At 30.5% G+C, this 20,529-nt stretch overlaps 1 protein-coding gene across 1 annotated transcript in view; it reads left to right on the forward strand.

The window, feature by feature from the left end:
* ds (dachsous cadherin-related 1) overlaps positions 1-20,529 on the forward strand; it is a 134,965-nt gene that overhangs the window by 87,852 nt on the left and 26,584 nt on the right. The window contains exon 3 of the mRNA XM_043044027.3: positions 17,744-17,915. Coding sequence (XP_042899961.2) covers positions 17,744-17,915 — 172 coding nt within the window. The remainder of the gene's footprint in view (positions 1-17,743; positions 17,916-20,529) is intronic.

The raw sequence follows: 20,529 nt of genomic DNA on the forward strand, positions 1-20,529 counted from the left end.
GGGATATCTGTTCCCCCTCTCCCGCTTTGGAGAGGGGTTAAACTGCTATTTCGCCATCGCAACTTAATAAAAGGTTCCCCCTCTCCCGCTTTGGAGAGGGGTTAAACTGCTATTTCGCCATCGCAACTTAATAAAAGAAGATTATGCGCAATCTGGACTCTTCAATCATGCTTCTCTCACTACTACTATACTAAAAAACATCGGTGTGGATACACCGCATATTATATATATATATATATATATATATATATATATATATATATATATATATATATATATATATATATATATATATATATATATATATATATATATATATATATATATATATATATATATATATATATATATATATATAGATAGATAGATAGATAATATATTTGTAAGACTGCCAATAATATTTGTAAGAAAAAAAAAGAGAAAAAACTTACCTGTCCTAAGCTGTCTCGGACTCTCAAGAGGAGTACTGGGTCGCGGACAACGGTTCATGAACGGTTATATTCAGAAATGAAAGCAACTCCTTTTTAAATAGATTCAATGTAAATTATAACCAGGTGTGTGTTTATTCACACTATTCGATTTCCGGACAGTAACATTTCGAAAGCAATGATTATCTTAGAGTACGCAGTTATGTTTCATAAAATATGAGCAGATGATTTCCTGCTGTTACCAAAATGCGGACGTACGTGCGAGTTTCTAAATATTCTCAGAGCATGTCTAATTTATGCATATATTAACTTACTTACTCAAAATATTGTATAATACTAAGTGAACAGTCGAACAGTTGCCTTCCTCCTCTCATAAACGCTCGCCAACCGACACAAATATTACTACACAATCCTATATATATATATATATATATATATATATATATATATATATATATATATATATATATATATATATATATATATATATATATATATATATATATATATATATATATATATATATATATATATATATATATATATATATATATATAAGCTGCAAGTAAATAGAACTCATAAAATAAGTTCAAAATGAAGATAAAACAAAGGAAATTTACAGACTAATGAAGAAGGGGGAAAAAGAAAATTAATAATAAAAATATAAAAATAACAAGAACTGGCAGAAAAAAAAGAAAAAAAATTCGAAAAGGAGGAAAAAGGATAATTCTTTCAAAAAATCCGGAAAATAAAGGATATAATCTTTTCATCAGCCCACACGATTATATCCGCAAAAAAGAGTGCTTTCTAATATTGTATCAATATAGCCAAAGCAAAATATATCAATACAATAGTGTGAGGAGAGCTAACACATTTTCACAAAAATTACAACAAATAAAATAGAACACAATAAGTAAAAATAACACGTAAAAACAGAAAATAAAATCGAAAGAAAAAACAGAATAAAACGTAAAAATAATCTATAAAGTGAGTAGCGAAATCAAATGAACTTACATGAGCGGGAAATTTTTCCAGGATGATTTAAAATATTTTCGTTACAAGATTGCCAGATTGCAAAATATGAAAACAAAAGCGCAAATTGAGATAAAAGCGTAACTAGAGGAGTTTTGTTTTAAAGTGCGTTCTTACTGTATTACTGAAGTGCGTTTGATTTGTTAGTTTGCTAAGGATGGGCCCGAAAATGGATGTGCGCAAGGTAATATTATATTGGATAATTTAAAGAAGTTGACTATAAATAATTTTAGAAAATAAATATTTATTTAAGAAAAAAATATTAAGCAGAAAAGAGAAACATGAATTGCCTGTTTTGCACATAATTTTAGCTACGGATTTGCCCAAAATGGATTTGTACATGGAAAAATTATACAAATTAACAAAGAAATTATTAACAAAGAAATTTTTAGTAAATAATTTTGGCTACGGATTTACCCGAAATGGATTTGTACATGAGAAAACTATATAAATTAACAAAGAAAATTTTTAGTAAAAATATCTACAATAATATACAATTAATTCAATGATTTTATATAGAATTTTATTACTTTAGTTGGGTATCCATTTTATTATGTTTAATGAATTCTAAAATCCGTTGATTATTAGTAATAATCCAAGAGAAACCTTCTTTAGAAATATTATTAATAATTTTATTTAAGTAGTTGGAGAAAATAGTGCCAGGTTTAGTTAGATAAGTTTTGGATCCACATGTGATAGTTCTAAATTTTACAGGAGTTTCATGAAATTTAGGACTGATAATTAAGTAAGGAAGTTGTATATTGCTAATTTTAATTTTTTATGTCTTATATAAAGCTAAAATTCTTTTGATGACAATATTATTTAAATTACTAAGTTTAAAATTTCTACTATTTTTTAATTCCGTATTTAAAAGTTCAATGTAGAATTTTTTACAGAAGATTGCATAGTTATTGTTAGCTTTAAAGGCACTCTTTTTTGCGGATATAATCGTGTGGGCTGATGAAAAGATTGTATCCTTTATTTTCCGGATTTTTTAAAAGAATTCTATCCTTTTTTTCGGATTTTTCTAATTTTTTTATTTATTTTTTCCAGTTTTTGTTATGTTTATTTTTTATATTAATTTTCTTTTTCCCCTTTTTTTCATTAGTCTGTAATTTCCCTTTGTTTTATCTTCATTTTGAACTTTTATATATATATATATATATATATTATATGAATAAAACACCATAGTTTAAATGCTTAAGTGCCTTACACTTGAAGCAATTCAATGATTTTAAACTATATATGTATATAATCTAGCCGTGAAGAATTATCTGGGTCTCAGAACAGACAAATAATTTCCCCAATTTGGTGACATTTTTCCACCTAGAGGAAAATTATCAAAATCACTATTTTATTCTCAGTATTTGCACATTTTTAAGAGACCAGATAATGCAGCTTTGAAGTAAGTTTCTAAATATTAAAAAATTAGACCTCAAACGCTTTGAATTTTTACAAAACTGTGACTTTTCTCTATATTGACGTTTTGCGCCATTTTCAAAATAAGCTAAGACTGTGCTGGTTTCAGATAGGCTAAACTTGACATAACAGTCATGAGTAACAGTTGCAAATACACACCAGTTAAAAAAAATAGCATATTATTTGCAGAATAAAGCATTCGTATTACGACGAAGCTTATAATCCATAATTAAGTTGTTAAATTATATATAATATTCAATTTTGCATAAAGGCTTTTTTTAAAGCTACTATTGTCTATCAATTATTAAAATAGACAATGTAGAAAAATGATTCACAAGCTTCTAAAAACACGAAAAATTAATAACAATAATGAAAGTTAATTATTTCAGGAGTAACACCTAAAAGAAATGCATAACAAAAGTTATCATCCAAATGCGAAAATATGGATAAAACAAAAAGAATAACTAGAATTCTGTTATGAGGAATTATTTTATATTCTTTTTCATATTTTTATTAACTAAAATGGTGAGTACCACCAAGCAACTTAATTTTGGGGGTTTTGGCCGTGTTTTTTAGAGTTCCGACCACTAGCGTCATTTGATCAAAGAAACAAAAGCATTTTTTTTTTACTACATTGACTCAAACTCAATTATTTAATATAATAAGGTACAGTGTGCCAAAAAATAAAATAACCACACAACCATTCAGAATAACTTTTGATCTAGTGATCGGTTCTCCACGTTCTGAGACTCAATCTTAATAATTCGAGAAGGTGGTCTCAAATATGCTAATTAGTGCAGACGATATTTTAAGTTACGAAATCCGACACAAAAGCGTACTTTCTCTGAATAAACATACTTTTTTTTAGACAGATTCAAATTTCTAATCCCTAAAATATAGGGAGTAGCCGCAATACAATAAATATGGTCCCAATAGTTTGATCAGGAAAGAAGGACCCCATATTGTTAATTTTACTTTTTTCGTATTTCGCTATAGCATAAGCGAATTGATTTTTTTGACTACAATTATAAAATTCGCTCATCTAAAAATAATTCAATGCAAAAGATAACTTTTATTACATAGTTATTATTTTATTGAACGACAGTGGAATAAATTTTGAATTGTGAGGTATACTATTTTTTACATAAGGAATGTAATTTTACATTGCAAAATGCAAAATTTGAATGAAATTGGTCAAATATTTACTGAGAGATCAAATTTTTAAAAAAATCGTAAACTACTGAATGACTCTTATGTATACATATTGCGTTACCTGACTTTTCCAGTATCTTTTTAATCGCATTTCAGTGTTACATTACTTCATTTAACTAACAAATTAAAAATATATATTTTTTCATCGAGGGTAAACAAAAAATACAACGTTATTTGGAGTCTTTTTTGAAGCCAACGTGATATGTAACAAAAAATAGTGTAAATTTTCTTTTCAAACTTTACTAAAATATTGGCTGTCAGTTACACTATTTGAGGTGCAAGTGAAAATATTGAAAAATAATAATAAAGAGTCTGTACATTTTACACTTCCTCTCCCCTCTATGGACTTGGATAGGGATGCTCCCCTTAAGGGGAAGGGAGGAAGAAACAATGTGAATTATTGTAGTAAGACGAAAAACTCGTGAGCAAGTGAACGGATCGTTAACATCTGTTTCAAAACATCTGCCGTCCTTCCTCCCCCCCCTTCTATTAAAACATCTGCTTTTATTGCTGCTGAATAACTTCACACCACAAACTCTCATTGAAATTGCGGGCGAATGAAAACAATGCTTCAATTTAACCATTTTGATAGTCATAGCCATGAGCACGCCCAGACATTCTTATAAGAGTGGGCCATTATAATAATAAACATCTTCACACTTTCAATAAGAAAAAAAAGCTCATGTTTGTTCATAAGAAAACACTAAATTTTATTTCATTGTGCCCAATGTTATTATTCCTATTGAGTGATTAGCCCCTTAATTCACTATATGAGAAATAAAATGTATTGCATGAACAAAAGAAAAAAGTTAATAAATAAATATTTAAGGCAAATAAAATAAAAAATAAATAAATTATAATTAATAAAAGAATGGAAGAAATAACAAGTAGATTCTAAATTTCCATATGAAGAACTTTTCGAAAACTTTTAATTACTATGATTTTATTATACATTCTGAGCATGTTAACTAATTTATTTTTGAAATTTATTGTAGAATTTTTTTTTTCATTTGTCTACAAAAAATATTCTTAGATTATAAAAGAAAAACTAAAATATTTTACCTTAAGTTAATAAATTTTTCTGATTTTACAATGCTAAGTTATTACATAGAAATTTCATGACACACTTAATGACGACAAGTGAAAAGATTAAATATATGAACATGAAGGCTTAAAAGTAATTTTTTCAAAATTATAACATATTTTGATTGAGAAACGCAAACAACCATAGCAATGATTTAACTTGAACTTCTTTTTATTCAATTTCTAATTCCTAACAACTACTTTTATAAGTTCACAAATGTAACTTTTATTAACTTTTGTTTTACCCCCAAATAAAGTTGTGTTAGCATATTGTTAAAAATGGCTAGAAAAAAAGAGAAATTATAAACAAGTAATAAAAAAATAAAATAAAAATATGTTTTATACCTAGACATTAATGTAGCTATAATACAAACATTTTTTTATATATATAATCTAATATCAAAAGCTAATCATGTATCTAACTCTGTTGATACTTATTCTTTTTTTAAAATTATATTAATATAGCTATAATTATGTTATATGACATATTTTCCAATCAACTAAACGAGTTTGAGTTCACAGTGAGTTGTACCCTTATAACTACACCAAATGCTTTTACTCGTGTTTTTTAACATGATAAAAATTAGAATTGTCATCGATTTTGTAATTATTCCACCAGGAATTTCAATAGAACAATTTAAATTTAGGATTTTTGAAATTGAAAATATTTCCCTTACCTTAACTAAAATATCGTTAGTTAGTTATTTTAAGAGTAAGCTCTTATAAGAATTGTTACTCCTTCATGTCTTAAATACTAAATTTAAAACGAAACAAATTGAACTATCTCGTTTCGAAATTTACTTAAGTCAACTTAAAGTCAAGTACATTACAGGAAATGTGATGGGCCTTACCGAAGTCTTTATTAATAATCAACGATCTCTTACCTTGTTGAAAAAATAGCCATATAGACCGATAGTTACTTCAGAGCTGCTTTTTCCAGCAGCTGCTTAATCAATGCTTACGAGATATGTGTATACATAGACTAATATTCATGATCGAGTATTTTTTTTAAACAAACGATTATTAGTTCAGTCACTCTTTCTCCTTTTGTAAGAGATTTTTTCTTTGTTAAACACAGAAAAATAATAATAAATGAATAAACTAACAAACTAAGCAAAAAGAGCAACAAAGGGTTTGAATGGAGAAAAAAAAATGAGATAAATCAAATAAAATATTTTTTTTCAATATTTCTCTCCAATTCACCAAAATGTATGCTAAATTTTTAAAAAAATTCTACGAATTTTTAATTTTCCTAAAAAATTCATTTGAATGGGCCTGCCCGCCTTTAGTCATAACTAGGTATTTATTACTTAAATTTAATACTGACTACACTAAAAAAAATAATTTTGCCGTACAAAGTCTTTGCCTGCGTAATTCTAGGTACGCCATAAAATAAAAGTTTTGAAATGATTGATTTTCAAGCGATCAAGCTGTCACACCTACCTGCGTTTAGTATCAATCAAGCTTCTACGGCGATTATTTCAGTGTTTTAAAAAAGGGCAAACTCATTCCACCTTTCAAAATACAACATAAAAACTAATATTACTTCATCTTTTTTAAATTGTTAGATATTTCAGAAAACCGAAACTGGTAAGAAAGGAATCCAAGACATCATACTCTTTCTGTCCAAATATATAGAAAGTAATTGAAAAGTTGGTGGTTTATTTGGATTTATTACTGTTATACGAAAATCATCGAATTTTTCTCTACTTTCTTTAAAACTTTTATGAAAAATTCTCGCAACACATTTTAAGGTAAACTATATATAAAATATTCGTGGGTGAATCTAAATCAGAATGTCATTTTCATCGATTTTTGCTCGAAGAACATCGCTTTTTAGTATCTAGCAATGTTCCGTAAGCACATTTGGATTCTATTTACTCAATATTTTTTCCCCTCATATTTCTCCAAGTTTAAATTTGCAGGTTTGGTGATTACAAATGAAAATATTTCATTTCTTCTTTTCACTTTTAAAGTAGGTCGAACTAGTTTTTAAGCAGCATACCCCAATTTATCCCCTCCCCCCATGTAGGCAACTTTTATCTCGGAGGGAAAATCAGCATTAAGAGTTCTGACTTTCTTTACCCCTGGAAAAAATGAGGACTAGAAAATGCTGAATTCTTTACTAACTGTCGATATGAAATTTAATAAACTCTATACATAAAACCGAATTGTCGTCCCCAAGCCCCTATCGAAAAGTACTACTCTCTTCCAGAGTATGTAAAAATTAATTTTCTTTTTAATAATTGATTTATTATCTATTTAATTTTTCAAAGATTTATAAACGAATTATGTGCTGTCGTCATCACATTCTAACAATTATATCGTCCTATGCTAAAAAATAACTTTTCAAAAAATATGGATGTAGTGAACTGCAGCTTATAGTGGACTTATTGCTTGGTCCGTAAATAGTTCACTATAACGAAAATCGGCTGTAATTTAAAAGTGACACCAACGCTGCATTGTCTCGTCTAAAAAAATTTCGACAAGTTGACCATTATTCGTAAATTTGAATGATTTTTCTCTGGGGAAAAAATTTTCGACCAACAAGCAGTTTTTAAAAAAAATATTTAACTTGCTTGTTCTGAAGCACAGATGCTTCGCTTTGGCGGTATATAAAGTTTAAAATAGCTTTGCTTTCCTAATTTAAAACACTAAGACTGTAGCGTTTTTTACACTCGTTGGCGGAAGACATCTTCGTTGGCTCCTCAGTAAATTAGTACAATTCCATTCTGCAAAAATGCTCTGAGATTCAATTTCTACGAGATTCACGTGAATCTTTTTTTACCTTCTTTCGTTTGTTTTCCTTGAGCACGAAGGAATGTCCAAAATGTCCTCCAATAATGGTTTCAGATAGATTTAGATATTGGTGGTAATTTTTAGTTTAAAAAAAAAGCGCGTGAAAGTTTTTCTTTTCAATTTTTATCTTGTCTTAATGGAGGCAGAGAGTGCTCCAGAGCTATCACATTCACAATCCATTCGGGAATGGACTCTTACCGCCAATCATTAACAAGCCATCATTAATTCTGTCTACCGTAGATGTTGAACGTCACGTATGCGGCAAGAGTGTAACGACATTCCTCTTTTTATGTCTAACCATACGCGCTTCTGTTGCAAAAAGGCTATTGAAACTAATTACTGGTTCCCTCTGAAACCAAACTTTGTCTGATCATCAGAAACACATTTAGCCAAACGAATTTCGTGACTCCGTGACATTCCCACCACTCGCTGCTCTCTCTCCGCTATAAATATTTTTCTGCTTTTTTAGTGGGCGGTACCCACATTTCTGCACTTGCTACCACCGAAAATAAGTATTATCATTATCAATTTAGATCTACACAATGTGTACCTGCGAACAATATCACTGGACACTTGAAATCCCCAATTGTTCTTTCTTTTTAAACCAGCATCCGGTTCGAACACGCTATACTGGTAGCTCAAGTTTAAAACAAAAATGTTCCTTTAATTATTTTAAATTAGACTTTAAAGTGCTCGCACGTCATTCGAACAGTTTTCCTATCTAGTTTAACTCACGTGTTATTAAAATGGCATCGTTGTCATTATTGAATTCTTAAAAAAAATCAAAGCTATGATGGTGCATTCTTTAATATTCCTCTTGACTTTTTCCTCTGATGAATAAGACAGAAATGGATATCCATGAAATGTCAAGTATGTTTTCAAATTGCAAATACCTGAATACTTACTTACTAAGGCTCTTCACGCCGTTTGGCGCAGAAGCCTACTTCCCCTAGATTACCTGTCTTCACTTTGCAATCTGGCTTCCTCTAATCATTTATGTTTTGCTCTCCTAAAATCCGCTTTCATTTGTCTCTTCCAAGTAATTTTTTGTCCTCCTCTTTTTCTCCTGCCTTCAGGGACCCAGGTAAAAAGACCAAAGTGTGTTAATTTTTCGCTGGACATTTTTAGAACATCTTCTGTATAATTCACTTTCTCTTGTTGATTTCTTTTTCAATTGTAGTCCATAGTGTATTGTTCCTTCCAATAGTGTTTCATTTCTTATTTTAACAGGCCAAAAAAAGACTTTTCTAAGTCGATTACTTTAAAAAACTCCGTTTCCCCCCCCCGTTCTCTTTGTTAAGCAAAAACATAAGATTTTACATTAATTTTGTAAGGTTTTATTTTCTAATTTATTTACTTATTTTAAAATCTACTATTTTTCATTGGTTATCTACGCATATTAATGCTGTAAAAATGAGCTTGATTTCTTAGTTTAGCATTATTCAGATATGTTCGTTTTATTAAAATATATTAAAAAAAAAAAAAAATCCGTTTCTCTTTTGAAATTACCTAGTATGTGTGGCATTTTAATCAAGAATTTATTATTGAATATCATCTAGATAGAATTTTAAACTAAGGAAATCCTAATTGTTTCTTTCGCCATGTGATTCACGGTTCTTTTTAATCGTTTAGCACTTCGATGTCGCTGCGTTCGCTCATCGGATCTTATTTTATTTTAGTATTTCTTTACATGAATCATGATACTTTTAAAAATAAAGCTCTAAATATGTATGCAACATATAATTCACAATTCTAAGCTTTAGTATTTCGAGACACAAAAGTTTTAAGTCCTTTATTTTTACATGGATTACTCATGAAGTGCATAGAAACCAAAGAAAAGGTTAAACAAATAAAACTTTAAAAAAAAAAAAAAAAAAAAAAGGAATAGAAGCAAAGTAGGTAAAAGCTTTCCAAAAGTAGGGTGAGCTACATTATTCAATATAAGCTGTGTCAAAGTAGATTATCCTGAAAATTTATAGAATTTTCCTTTTATGTATACATACTATTGAAATTTTGAAAATTGAAAGTTCTTGTTCTTGTTGTTCAATGCACAACATTCATTGTTACATGTTCATTGATAACGGCTTTCTCAAGATCAGATTTCCATTTTGACCTATCTGATGCCCTTGTTTATCTGTTCTTAATTTTAAATATTTTTAATATATTGTTACGTGCAATCAATATATTGTATTTTTTGTGTCTTCTAGCACCAAATTGGTTTGACCATAAAAACTTTTGATATTTCTGTTCTCCTCCATTCTGACGAGTTGCTCTGCCCACTTTAATATTTGTATTTTAAAGAATTACACAACCCCTGACTCTTTGTACCTCTGATACAGTTATGAATCGGTTGTTCTATAAGAATGCCAATAAATCTGTTTGCCTTTTAGAATAATTCGGAGCATTTTCCTTTCAAACATGACAAGTATTTCCTCTTCTTTCTGTTTCAGTGCCCATAATTATGAAGCTTAAGTTAGTATATGTCGAATTAATCATTTATAAAGCATGAATTTAGTTTCACCAATCAAACATGAATTTAGATTTGATCCAGTCTTAAATATTTCATCAAGCCATGCAAAAATCTAATTAGATTTAAAGATTTAATAAAATATAATAAGAATGATAACGAGATCCAGAAAAAATATTTATTACATCTCATCCTTTCGGGCCAAATGTTTGTAGATTTTGTTCTTTTCCAGTTACTTTAAAACGATCTGTCTCCCGTTTATTAAAACAAAAATATAGCTTATTTTGTTTCCTAACAGTTCAACGGGTGTGTGAAAGATAAACGTCTTATGTCATGCAGATATTTTCCTCGAGGCTTTCATTTTATGAAATATCTATTTTTATGATTGTTGTTTTGAGTTTGTAAGATTTATTCATGAATATTAGTTTATGTTTTTTTTTCCTCTTTAGCTGGTGCTTTTTAAGCTCATTAATAATATTCAAAAGAAATAAAAACCACAGTTTTCTCAAAATGAATATTGTCTGTGTTCTAAGTTTTTAATCTTTAAAATTGTCCCACCTCAAAGTGAGGTCACCCAGGATCGAATCCAGCCATCACTGGTTAACACGAATTCTACTCGGCTCGCACCAACCTCAGTGGTGGACGGATCATGGGTTAGAATCCCCTTGCCATTAGGCTATCACTGGAAGAGTTTCGTGGTTTTCCTCTCCATGTAATGCAAATACGAGTTAGTTCTGTCAAAAAGTTCTCCACGAAGGCTAGTTTGCCCCAATTCTTGATCCAAGAGTCCCCTTGTCTTCTTGATTAGGTTCACAATGAGAAGGCTACTGAATTGAACATTGATAGCTGTGGATTCAGAATTGGGTCTACTGTTAAACGCAGGTTATGAAATATTTCAAAAGGAACTCTAGCGCTACATCATATATGCTCATGAAAATTTGCAAATATTCACAATTTTTATCTAGGTAAAAAAATCATGTCCTACGTACAATTTTTTTAAAAATCAGATTTTTAAAAATATTTAAGCTATTTATCAGTTCTAAAGCGCGGATAATTCTTTACAAGATGGTATTTATATAATTTATTATAACACCGATATAAAATGGAACGTTTTGAACTTGGTGCAAGCCTCGTATTTGTTAATATGAACTAGCATTAGTTATAGGCTTTAGATTCGCTCTCCAAAACACGCTATTTTTTTCCATTTAGGAACGATTCATTCTATTTTTCTGACAAAAGAGGGGAAAATATGAATTACAGCAGAACTCGTGATTATTGCGTGACCCATAAGAACGTTATTTCTTGCATCCTGTTTCCTTTCTCTACCCCCTCCGATTATAGTTAAAAAATTTGATTTCAATCCCTTTGTTATTTTTTTATTCCCAACAAAGTTTCAGGATGTTCTTCGTAACTCCAGGAAAATAAAATAAAAAGAGTTCTATTCAGTGCTTTAAACTCAAAATAAAGATATAATTTTAAACTGAATATACCATCTTGCTCTAAAGGATTGTCTGGACTTTAAAATGAAAAAAATAGCTTAACATTTCGCTTATGACTGGTACAACAAGAGGACCAGAATGACAGGCTTGACCATGCTAAGCGCCTTAAGCAACTGGTCAAATATTTAAAAATGTTTTGAAACTTCCGAATTCACTGAGATTTTTTCACTTCTGTAAAAAACATTAAAATCGATAAATGACTGGATTTTTAACAAAAATTATTCAGATAATGCCGCGTTGGAGTACTTTTTCGAATATTAAAAATGTCAATTTTAACCATAAACGCCATTCATTTTCCTTCACTGCACAGTGGCTTGCTTTTTTCTTCTTATTTCGTTGAACAGCCGACTCAATTTTTGGGTTTAGGAGTACTAATGTTCAACTCTGTAGCATAATAATTTTGAATCCAATCCAGAAGACAAGGGAACTTCTGGATCAGGAAGTGGCAGAAATTTGACTACGTGGAGGACTTTTCGCTGGAACTACCCAGCATTTGCGTTACATGGTGAGGAAAACTACGAAAACTACTTACGGTTAGCCTGATGGCAAGGAAACTCTTAACCCATGATCCGTCTACCACTGAGGATATTTTACGTCTGCACTGTGGTCGGTGCGATCTTGGTGCGGAATTCGTATCAACCAGTCATCGCTGGGATTTGAACACGGTTCACCTCATTAGAAGGCAAATGCTCTATTCCCTGAACCACCACTTCTCGTTTTTTTTTTCTTTTTTTTTTTTCTTATTGACAGTTTTCGCCAATTTCATAAATTAGCATAGAAACAAAACCTAACTATCAATAACTTAAAATATAAAATCAGAATATTATTCGCTAAAATGTTTGAAACACCTTGAGTAACTTTACACTTTAAAAAAAAAAATCCTTGAATTGAATCCACAACATTCAATATATTCAACTATTGGTCCGCGAGATTCAAGAGATGGGCGACAGTTACTATAGAGCAGCGGTTCCCAATTTTTTTTTTTTCTTTGGCTACGGAACCCTAAGTAATCAAGACTTTCTACGGCATGAACCCGATTTCAACATCACACAAATAAAGACAATTGTGTACGATATAACTATTAAAAGACTACTCTACTTTATTTTGACTTTTAGACTTCCTTATATTTAATAGGAGGAATGAAATGTTCCATCGTTTTACCACTAATAATCTTAAATTAGGTTTTATGTTCAACAGTTGAATTCGCAGTCTTTGAGATGAATCTAGTCTAAGTAAAAATTTGTTTTAATATTACTATAATGTAGTTTACGGCAATACAGGCCCATGGGGCTCATACGCCAAATCATTTCGTAAAGTCAATTGTTGCGAAGCAACCCAACCACTGCACCGGAAGGCGATTCGCGGACCTCGAGCACAAGGCCCCCCAGTCACGCCCGGATATGACCACCACAGACGGTTTAATCATTCACAGCAATTTTTTATAAGTTCAGATAATGAAGCATTGGTGTTAAGTTTTTAAATATTAAAAAATTAGACCACAAACGCTTTTCATTTTCTCAAAACTGTGGCTTTTCTCTGTATTGCCTTTTTGCGCGAGTTACAGAATAAATGTAGATGATGCTAGCTAAAGTTAGACTAAATTTGACTAAACAGTCGTGAGTAACTGTTGCAAACTTAGACAGAGCAATCAGGAAAATACAATCCTATTTGGGGAAAAAAAAGAAAGAAAAAAAAACATCATTTCATGCGACTACAGAGCGTTTGAAAAAAAAAAACGCTTAAAATAAGAAGATGATAATAGCTTTTTCTGTGCTTCAAAAACGATTGTAAACGGTAAACAACTAGGAATTCGTGAATCAGTCCAGTTGGAATCAATTTTAATTTGATCAGTAGAACTGAGCTTAGGTACAATGGGTCTTTCGGACTACCCATAAATCCTGAAAATGGAGGTACTGGATTTAAGGAGCTTGATAAAGTAGACTAAATGCATGATGAAGTATAGCAATATGAGTTCAAAAAGCTTCATAATGTTAGATAAGTACATGATAGCTATAGGAATAGCAATTGTTTTACAATCGTTTGTTGTTTCAGTATAAAGAGCAACAAAACAGTCATAAAAGATTCAATACAATAGCCAACATGCAAGGCGTTAAAAATCATTAATTTATTTGTTTGTTTACATAAAGTATATAACAAGAGATAAAATTAATTGCACAAAATATATAACTAGTAATAAAATGGAACGAATTTATTTATTCAATTCAAGTCTTATCTGAATAGTAGATTGATTGAAAAAACAAAAAAAAAAAGAATATTCGATTCTTTAGTATAATTGTAAATTATTGGGAGTAGTTAAGCTTATTTACTTAATCACATAGAATGAAATGTAGGTTAAATTGGATTAGATGAAAGCTTAATTCAATAGTTAATTTTAAAATCTTCAAAAATAATTAGCTTATTTACTAGTGAATTCAATTAGAAAGACTTATTGATTGATTCAGATACGTTAGAAACAATATTTCATGTATTTAGATGAAAATATTCTAGTTTCTTCCTTCGAATAAGAGCCATTAGAACTGAAATCTATTTTTTTTTTAAATGCACATTATTATTAAAAAATTTGTTTTTATTTATTAGCCTCAGATAATATTTTAAGTTGTTAGCTGCAATAATTGTGATGACTCATGATATACCTTTCTTTAGATTGCAACACAAAAGATCGGTAGCTACGAAAATCAAAATGTATGAAAAAATGGCTAATGATAGAATTTTTTCACTTAGTTTTCTGAAATCAGCAACCAAAATCAACATCGATTATTAGTTTCTTTAACACGTTTTTAGCCTGTGCAATTTATGAGGACACCACGTTTTACGATGCATGTGTGTATCATCTGACACCAATGCTTGTACCATTTATTATATTCATTTTGTTGGTAGGTTTTTACCGTTATGGTTTAACAATCGAATCGATACTTGAACTATAGAATTCTCGTTTTTCGACTAGAATGAAAAACTGTAAAAAATAATTTTATTTTTATCAGATCTAAAACGAATAAAGTTGGTGAGCATCGCTTTGAAAAGGTCAGATGGTGCTTAGAGGACTATTTCTTTTTCATGATTTAAAATTTAAAATACAGAAAAAGTGAGTACAGATAAGCCATAAATGAACCGTTAAAATTTCAAATGTTGAAATAAAATGTTTTCAAAATATCAAAACGCAAACAAATGATATTAGGATTACTTCTCTACAGCGTGATTCTAAGTAATCCTAAAATAGTACTTTTGCATAATAATACAATACTTCGAAGAAAGAAATCAGCATTTGAAACTTCGGGTTTATTCTGGGTATAAATGAACTTATACACATATACATATTCCTCATCACTCCGAATCGGAGCACAGGGCTTCTATCACAGCTTTCCATCTCACTCTATTTGTGGCCAGTTGGCCAGATATAATTGTTTCTCTCCATGCCTTTCCTATAATGTTTTCAAACCGCTAACAATCGTCTTGCGCCAAGTATTTTTTAAATTTACTTATCCAGATAATGCAGAATTTGTCAATAAGTGCTTCTTCCACGCTGACGGCCATGCATTTTTTAAAATATTTTGTTCTTAATGATTAATATTTGGGCTTCTTTTTAGTTTCTTTTCTTTTTTCCTTTTCTTATCAGTCAGAAAGTGGCCAAAATTTCAATTCGCGATACAAGGATGCTAAATTTGCAGCTTTCTGGAAACAGTTGCATTGGCATCAAGCACAAAGCCTCCAGTTTATATTTTAGTATTCATTTGGAAAGTGGTTAAAATTTCGATAGTTAATAAATTTCTTTTTCGTAATAAATTGTTATGATCAGGAATCGGTTAGAACTTGTATTTTCAACTAGCACTGAGCCCTAATTAAAATTGAATTACTCTAGGTGGTGGAACAGTGATTAAAATTTGGTGGACAATAGATTCTGAGTGTAGCAGTCAGAAAACGATTAAAACTTTCATCGGTACAGAGTTCCAGTAGAAGTTTCAGTGGACTCTAACTAGTCTTAAATTGATCGACATTTTGATTTCAAGATTCCACCCATACAGAAACAATATCAACTGAACAGTATTTTGTACATACCATCTTGCTGTAATGAATTATCTGTACTTTAGAACGGGCTAGTAACTTAAATATTTTAAAAAATGGAAAACTTTTTTGAAAAATGGCCCATCGATGAAAATTATCAAAATCAATGAATAATTCTCCAATATTAATATATTTTATGAGCCCAGATAATGAAACGTTGAAGCAACTTTGAAAATAATTATAAAAAAATTAGTACACAAATGCTTTTCCTTTTTACAAAGCTATGACTTTTCTTCGTATGAACGTCCTTTTTCAGAATAAGCATAGAAAGCTCTGGCTAAAGATAGGCTAAACTTAACCTAACAGTCATGAATAACTATTGCAAACTAAAATCAGTTATAAAAATAGCACATTATTCGCAAATGAGCGTTATTTCGCATGATAACAGAGCCTTCAAAAAACGGCCTTCCTAAGAAACATGGTGAAATAAAAAATTTAGCAAAAATGTGCCTAGAAAAATATTTTTTTTTTATCTTTTTCGGACGAAATTATGTATAAGTGTCTCAATTATTTATTTAATAAAATTCTACTACTCCGTAACGATCTTTCTTGGAAAAACACTTTTTTTTTTTTAACTATAGTGTAAATTAAAAAATTTCTTTCAATGTGTAGTTCTTCGGTAATATATTTATTTTAGAAACATTAATTACTTGTTTATAAAATGGTCGAGAAACCCTAAGGATCTTACCGTTATCTTTCTTCTTTTCTTTTCATGTATGAATATCATCATTTTCTATTTTTCAATGTTTTAAATAACATACTTTGCCATTTACTTTCTTCTTTCAAGCAATACATTAGGAAAGGAATTTATACATACTCATCATATCTTTTTTTCTTTTTTTTTTCGATTTTGAAGAACTGCTTGAAACTAATCTCTGAAAAATCTATGCTAATTAAACACAGTTTTAAATATTATCAATAACATTTCGAACACTATTAACGTCTCGCTGATATCCAAAATTTATTTACATTGCAAAATTAGAAAAAAAAAATGTGCAAAATCCATATTTTCTTAGTTCAATTAGATTTTTCCATTTCTTTAACGCAGTGAGTCATTAAAAAAATATAATTCTTTTATAATTAAACGGATGTGCTCCCCCATTAAGATTTCTACTGCACCATCAAAATTGCTGGAACGTGTTAGATCCTATTAACGGGCAAATCAGTTGCAAACTTTAAAAAAAAAAATGCCCAGTTAAAGTATATTAGAGTACAAAATAAAGCATCTTAAATTTGAATCAAAGCAACGGGCAACATTTGTTAAATAGCCTAAAAAATAATAAATAAATAAATAAATAAATTAAAATTCAACACTGAAACGCATTCTTGGTGCTTTTTAACTGTTCCATCGCGCTGCAGCCTTAATAAAGCTTTCATTTGACCCATATTTTCTATCAAATTGAACCTCAGTATCGTGTCATTAAGTTCCAGAAGTTCCATGTGTTAGATAATAAGTTTCAATTTTGCGCCATACTAAACTTGCAGCAAATTTAAACGATAATGCGTCAACACAGTTTAAAATTTCTTACTGTGTATTCAGTGGCGTAACTAAAGTGCTTGATACCCCAATGCAAAATTTTAGAAACTCCCCTCCCCTCCTCGTCGTCTCAAGTTTGCGTAACTTAAAAATAAAATGAAAAATTATGCATATTTTTTGCACGTTGGATCAAAAACAGGTTGGAAACTACTCTTCTAAATAATGCAATTTGTCTTTTTCTTTTCAGATATCTGCAACAGATGCTGACTGTGGTGTGAATGCGAACGTGAATTACACATTGGGCAGCCTCTCTCAAGATTTCATACTTCAACCTATCAGCGGGGATTTATGCATAGCTAAACCCTTGGACCACGAAAGCAAAAGTTCCTACGAAATACCCGTCTTAGCCACTGACAGAGGTAATTTGTTCTTGCACATTACCTTTCATGATTTACAATATATACGTCTATACAGTGATATACATAATAATCTATACAGTGAATCTGTGCATTGTATTACTATGACGGGGAATCTTTGTAATTTCGACTTGCAGAGGAACATTAAAAAAATTTTGTCAAATCTTTTACGAAACTGCATCATTGGTTATAATGTGCAACACTCGTACATTGTTCAATTTGAATAAGAACCACGATAGCACAGCTGTTAAAGCACTGAGCTGTCATTTGAAAAAAACGTGCTTCTGACCCAGATAGTGGCTTAAAGTCCACCCAGCTTTTAAGTTGATGGCTACCAGAATGTTTGGAACGTACAGGAGATCAGTTCAAAATGCTGGTTTCATTGTAATACCATGAGTTTGGTTTCGAAACCATGGAATCTTAACCTCCATGACGCTCTTGGCTGGCAACTAGCAGTTACAAGAATATTTTACTGTGCGGCTTTGAGGAGAACTCTTCCAGGCTAAAGATTTGGTGTCGTCTGCTGCTATGGTAACATGCGAGAACACACCTCCAATGAGGCTGCAATGGAGGAAAGAAGGTGTCGATTGGTTTACTCAGACTGACGTATGCCAAGATTAAGACAAAACTATCCACCCCACATTCCTATTCGAAGTTACTTTTCCTCATAGTAATCATAGTACCCGCACGACGTGAGACTGATGTCTGAAAGAGTTCTCCTGAAAGCTGCAAAATACCTGAACTTATAGAAACAATTGTTTTTTTGTTGTTTTTTTTCTTCTTTTTTTTTTAAACAGCATAGACGAAAAAGTTTTTATTTTTATCATGTAATAAACATTATTGCAAGCAAGGAGGCTTATACTCGACACATAGCATAAAATAAGATCTCAGCATTGAATAAAAATTACAGAACTTAACCGTAATTTTAAAAAAATTTATACTTTCGTTATGCATAAAATACTGAATATCTGTAATATCTACCACACATTGCAGTTTATCGAAATTTTGAATTACCACAACTAGTGATAATGACCTTTCGAAGTTTCTGAATATTTTGAAGTATCCTGTGAAATTCCAGAAAGTGTGAAAAGGCTTTTCTGTCAGAATGTAAATACCCACTAATTTTTATATTTAAAATCGGTTTATTCTTGCTACCATTTAGTTGCAACGATATTTAGGAATCATTTTTTTCTTGCACATGACTGACAGCATCCGGACTAATTTGCCAAAAATAATATTGGAAGTAGGAAGAAAAAATATTTTAAGCACATAAAGCAACGAATCAAGTGAATTCAATAAAATTGTTAATTTTGCGAGGAAAGGCGAGAAACATTTGTTCCTAAAAATTACACTAAAACAATTTTTATCATAGCAAATTTATTTATCCTTATCAATGATACTTATCAATGATAAAAAGATTCATTTTCAAATTGTTCTCCAAGAGAGTGTTTTTGTGGAGAAAAACACCAATTTCCGTTCTATTCTGCTTTTATCTAGCAGGATCTCAAAAACATAAGACCACATCTTTGGAAAAAAATGTGGGTATTGCCCTATAAGCCTTTTCATCAATAGAAAACTAGTAACTTTACGAATCATTAATATGTGGTTCCATTCTATACTATTTTTACCAAAAGTAATCGGACACTTACCAAAATCATTACTGGGGGGGGGTGTTTCATGGTTTAGTTTGAGAACCCTTAGTGATTAGAAATATGAAATCCGAGATGAATAGGGACAATCTCAACTCTGTGGCAACATTTTGGGAGATTACTTTTCCAGCAAGATAACTGCATCATTCGCAAATTGAGACTAGCGCAACCACAGTTTGACGAAATGGGTGTTCTAAAACAAACCTGATTTTCTCAGAGCCCCGATCTAGATTCTCTAAAACACCTTTGAGATGAATTAGAATGACTTAGCTATTATAGAAGTCAATTAAAATGGGTACCAATCATAAACTGGTGGAAAGATGTTCCGGATGTGTGCGAATTATCATCGATAAGAAAGGGAGACTAACATCATAATTGATATACATACTAGGACTCTCTGTGCTCGTACAACTGGGTTGCTGGATTCTTTTCTGTCAGATAGTTTATAAATAGTGTCCTAAGTTATGGATTAAATTTTGTTACTTTAATAAAATTTTGGTTCTCATAAGCGATTATAGCTGTTTCGGGAGCACCAGTCTCTCTATTTTGTTATTCGTGGCTCTCACCAGATATTAGTATTTTGATTATCTTAGGTCACTTATTTTTCAAAAAAAAGTGAAACTACTTACTCAACTTTTAACATTACACCATAGAAAAATAGAAAGCATAAAACTTTTACAGTTATAGGATTCAAACGTCAAAGGGAAGAAATAAAACGTTTAAACCATCAGCAAATCGATTGAACCAGAAATTATTTAACGAAAATAACATGCCATTTTATATCATGTTTTTCGGGTTAAGTTCCTTGTATAGAATAGGTTTTTTCTATTGAAAGATATTTTCTGAAAAATATTCAGTGTATTTCAAGAGAAAACAACGGATCAAAAGAGTGCATCGATTGTATGAAATTCTTTTTACTTAATGACGTTCTGGGATTGTGGAACTAATTCCCATGCCCATGCACAGAG

This window comes from Parasteatoda tepidariorum, chromosome 2 (assembly GCF_982258835.1).
Source record: "Parasteatoda tepidariorum strain Cologne lab strain chromosome 2, Ptep-v5.0, whole genome shotgun sequence".
In the NCBI taxonomy this organism is placed as follows: Eukaryota; Metazoa; Arthropoda; class Arachnida; order Araneae; family Theridiidae; genus Parasteatoda; species Parasteatoda tepidariorum.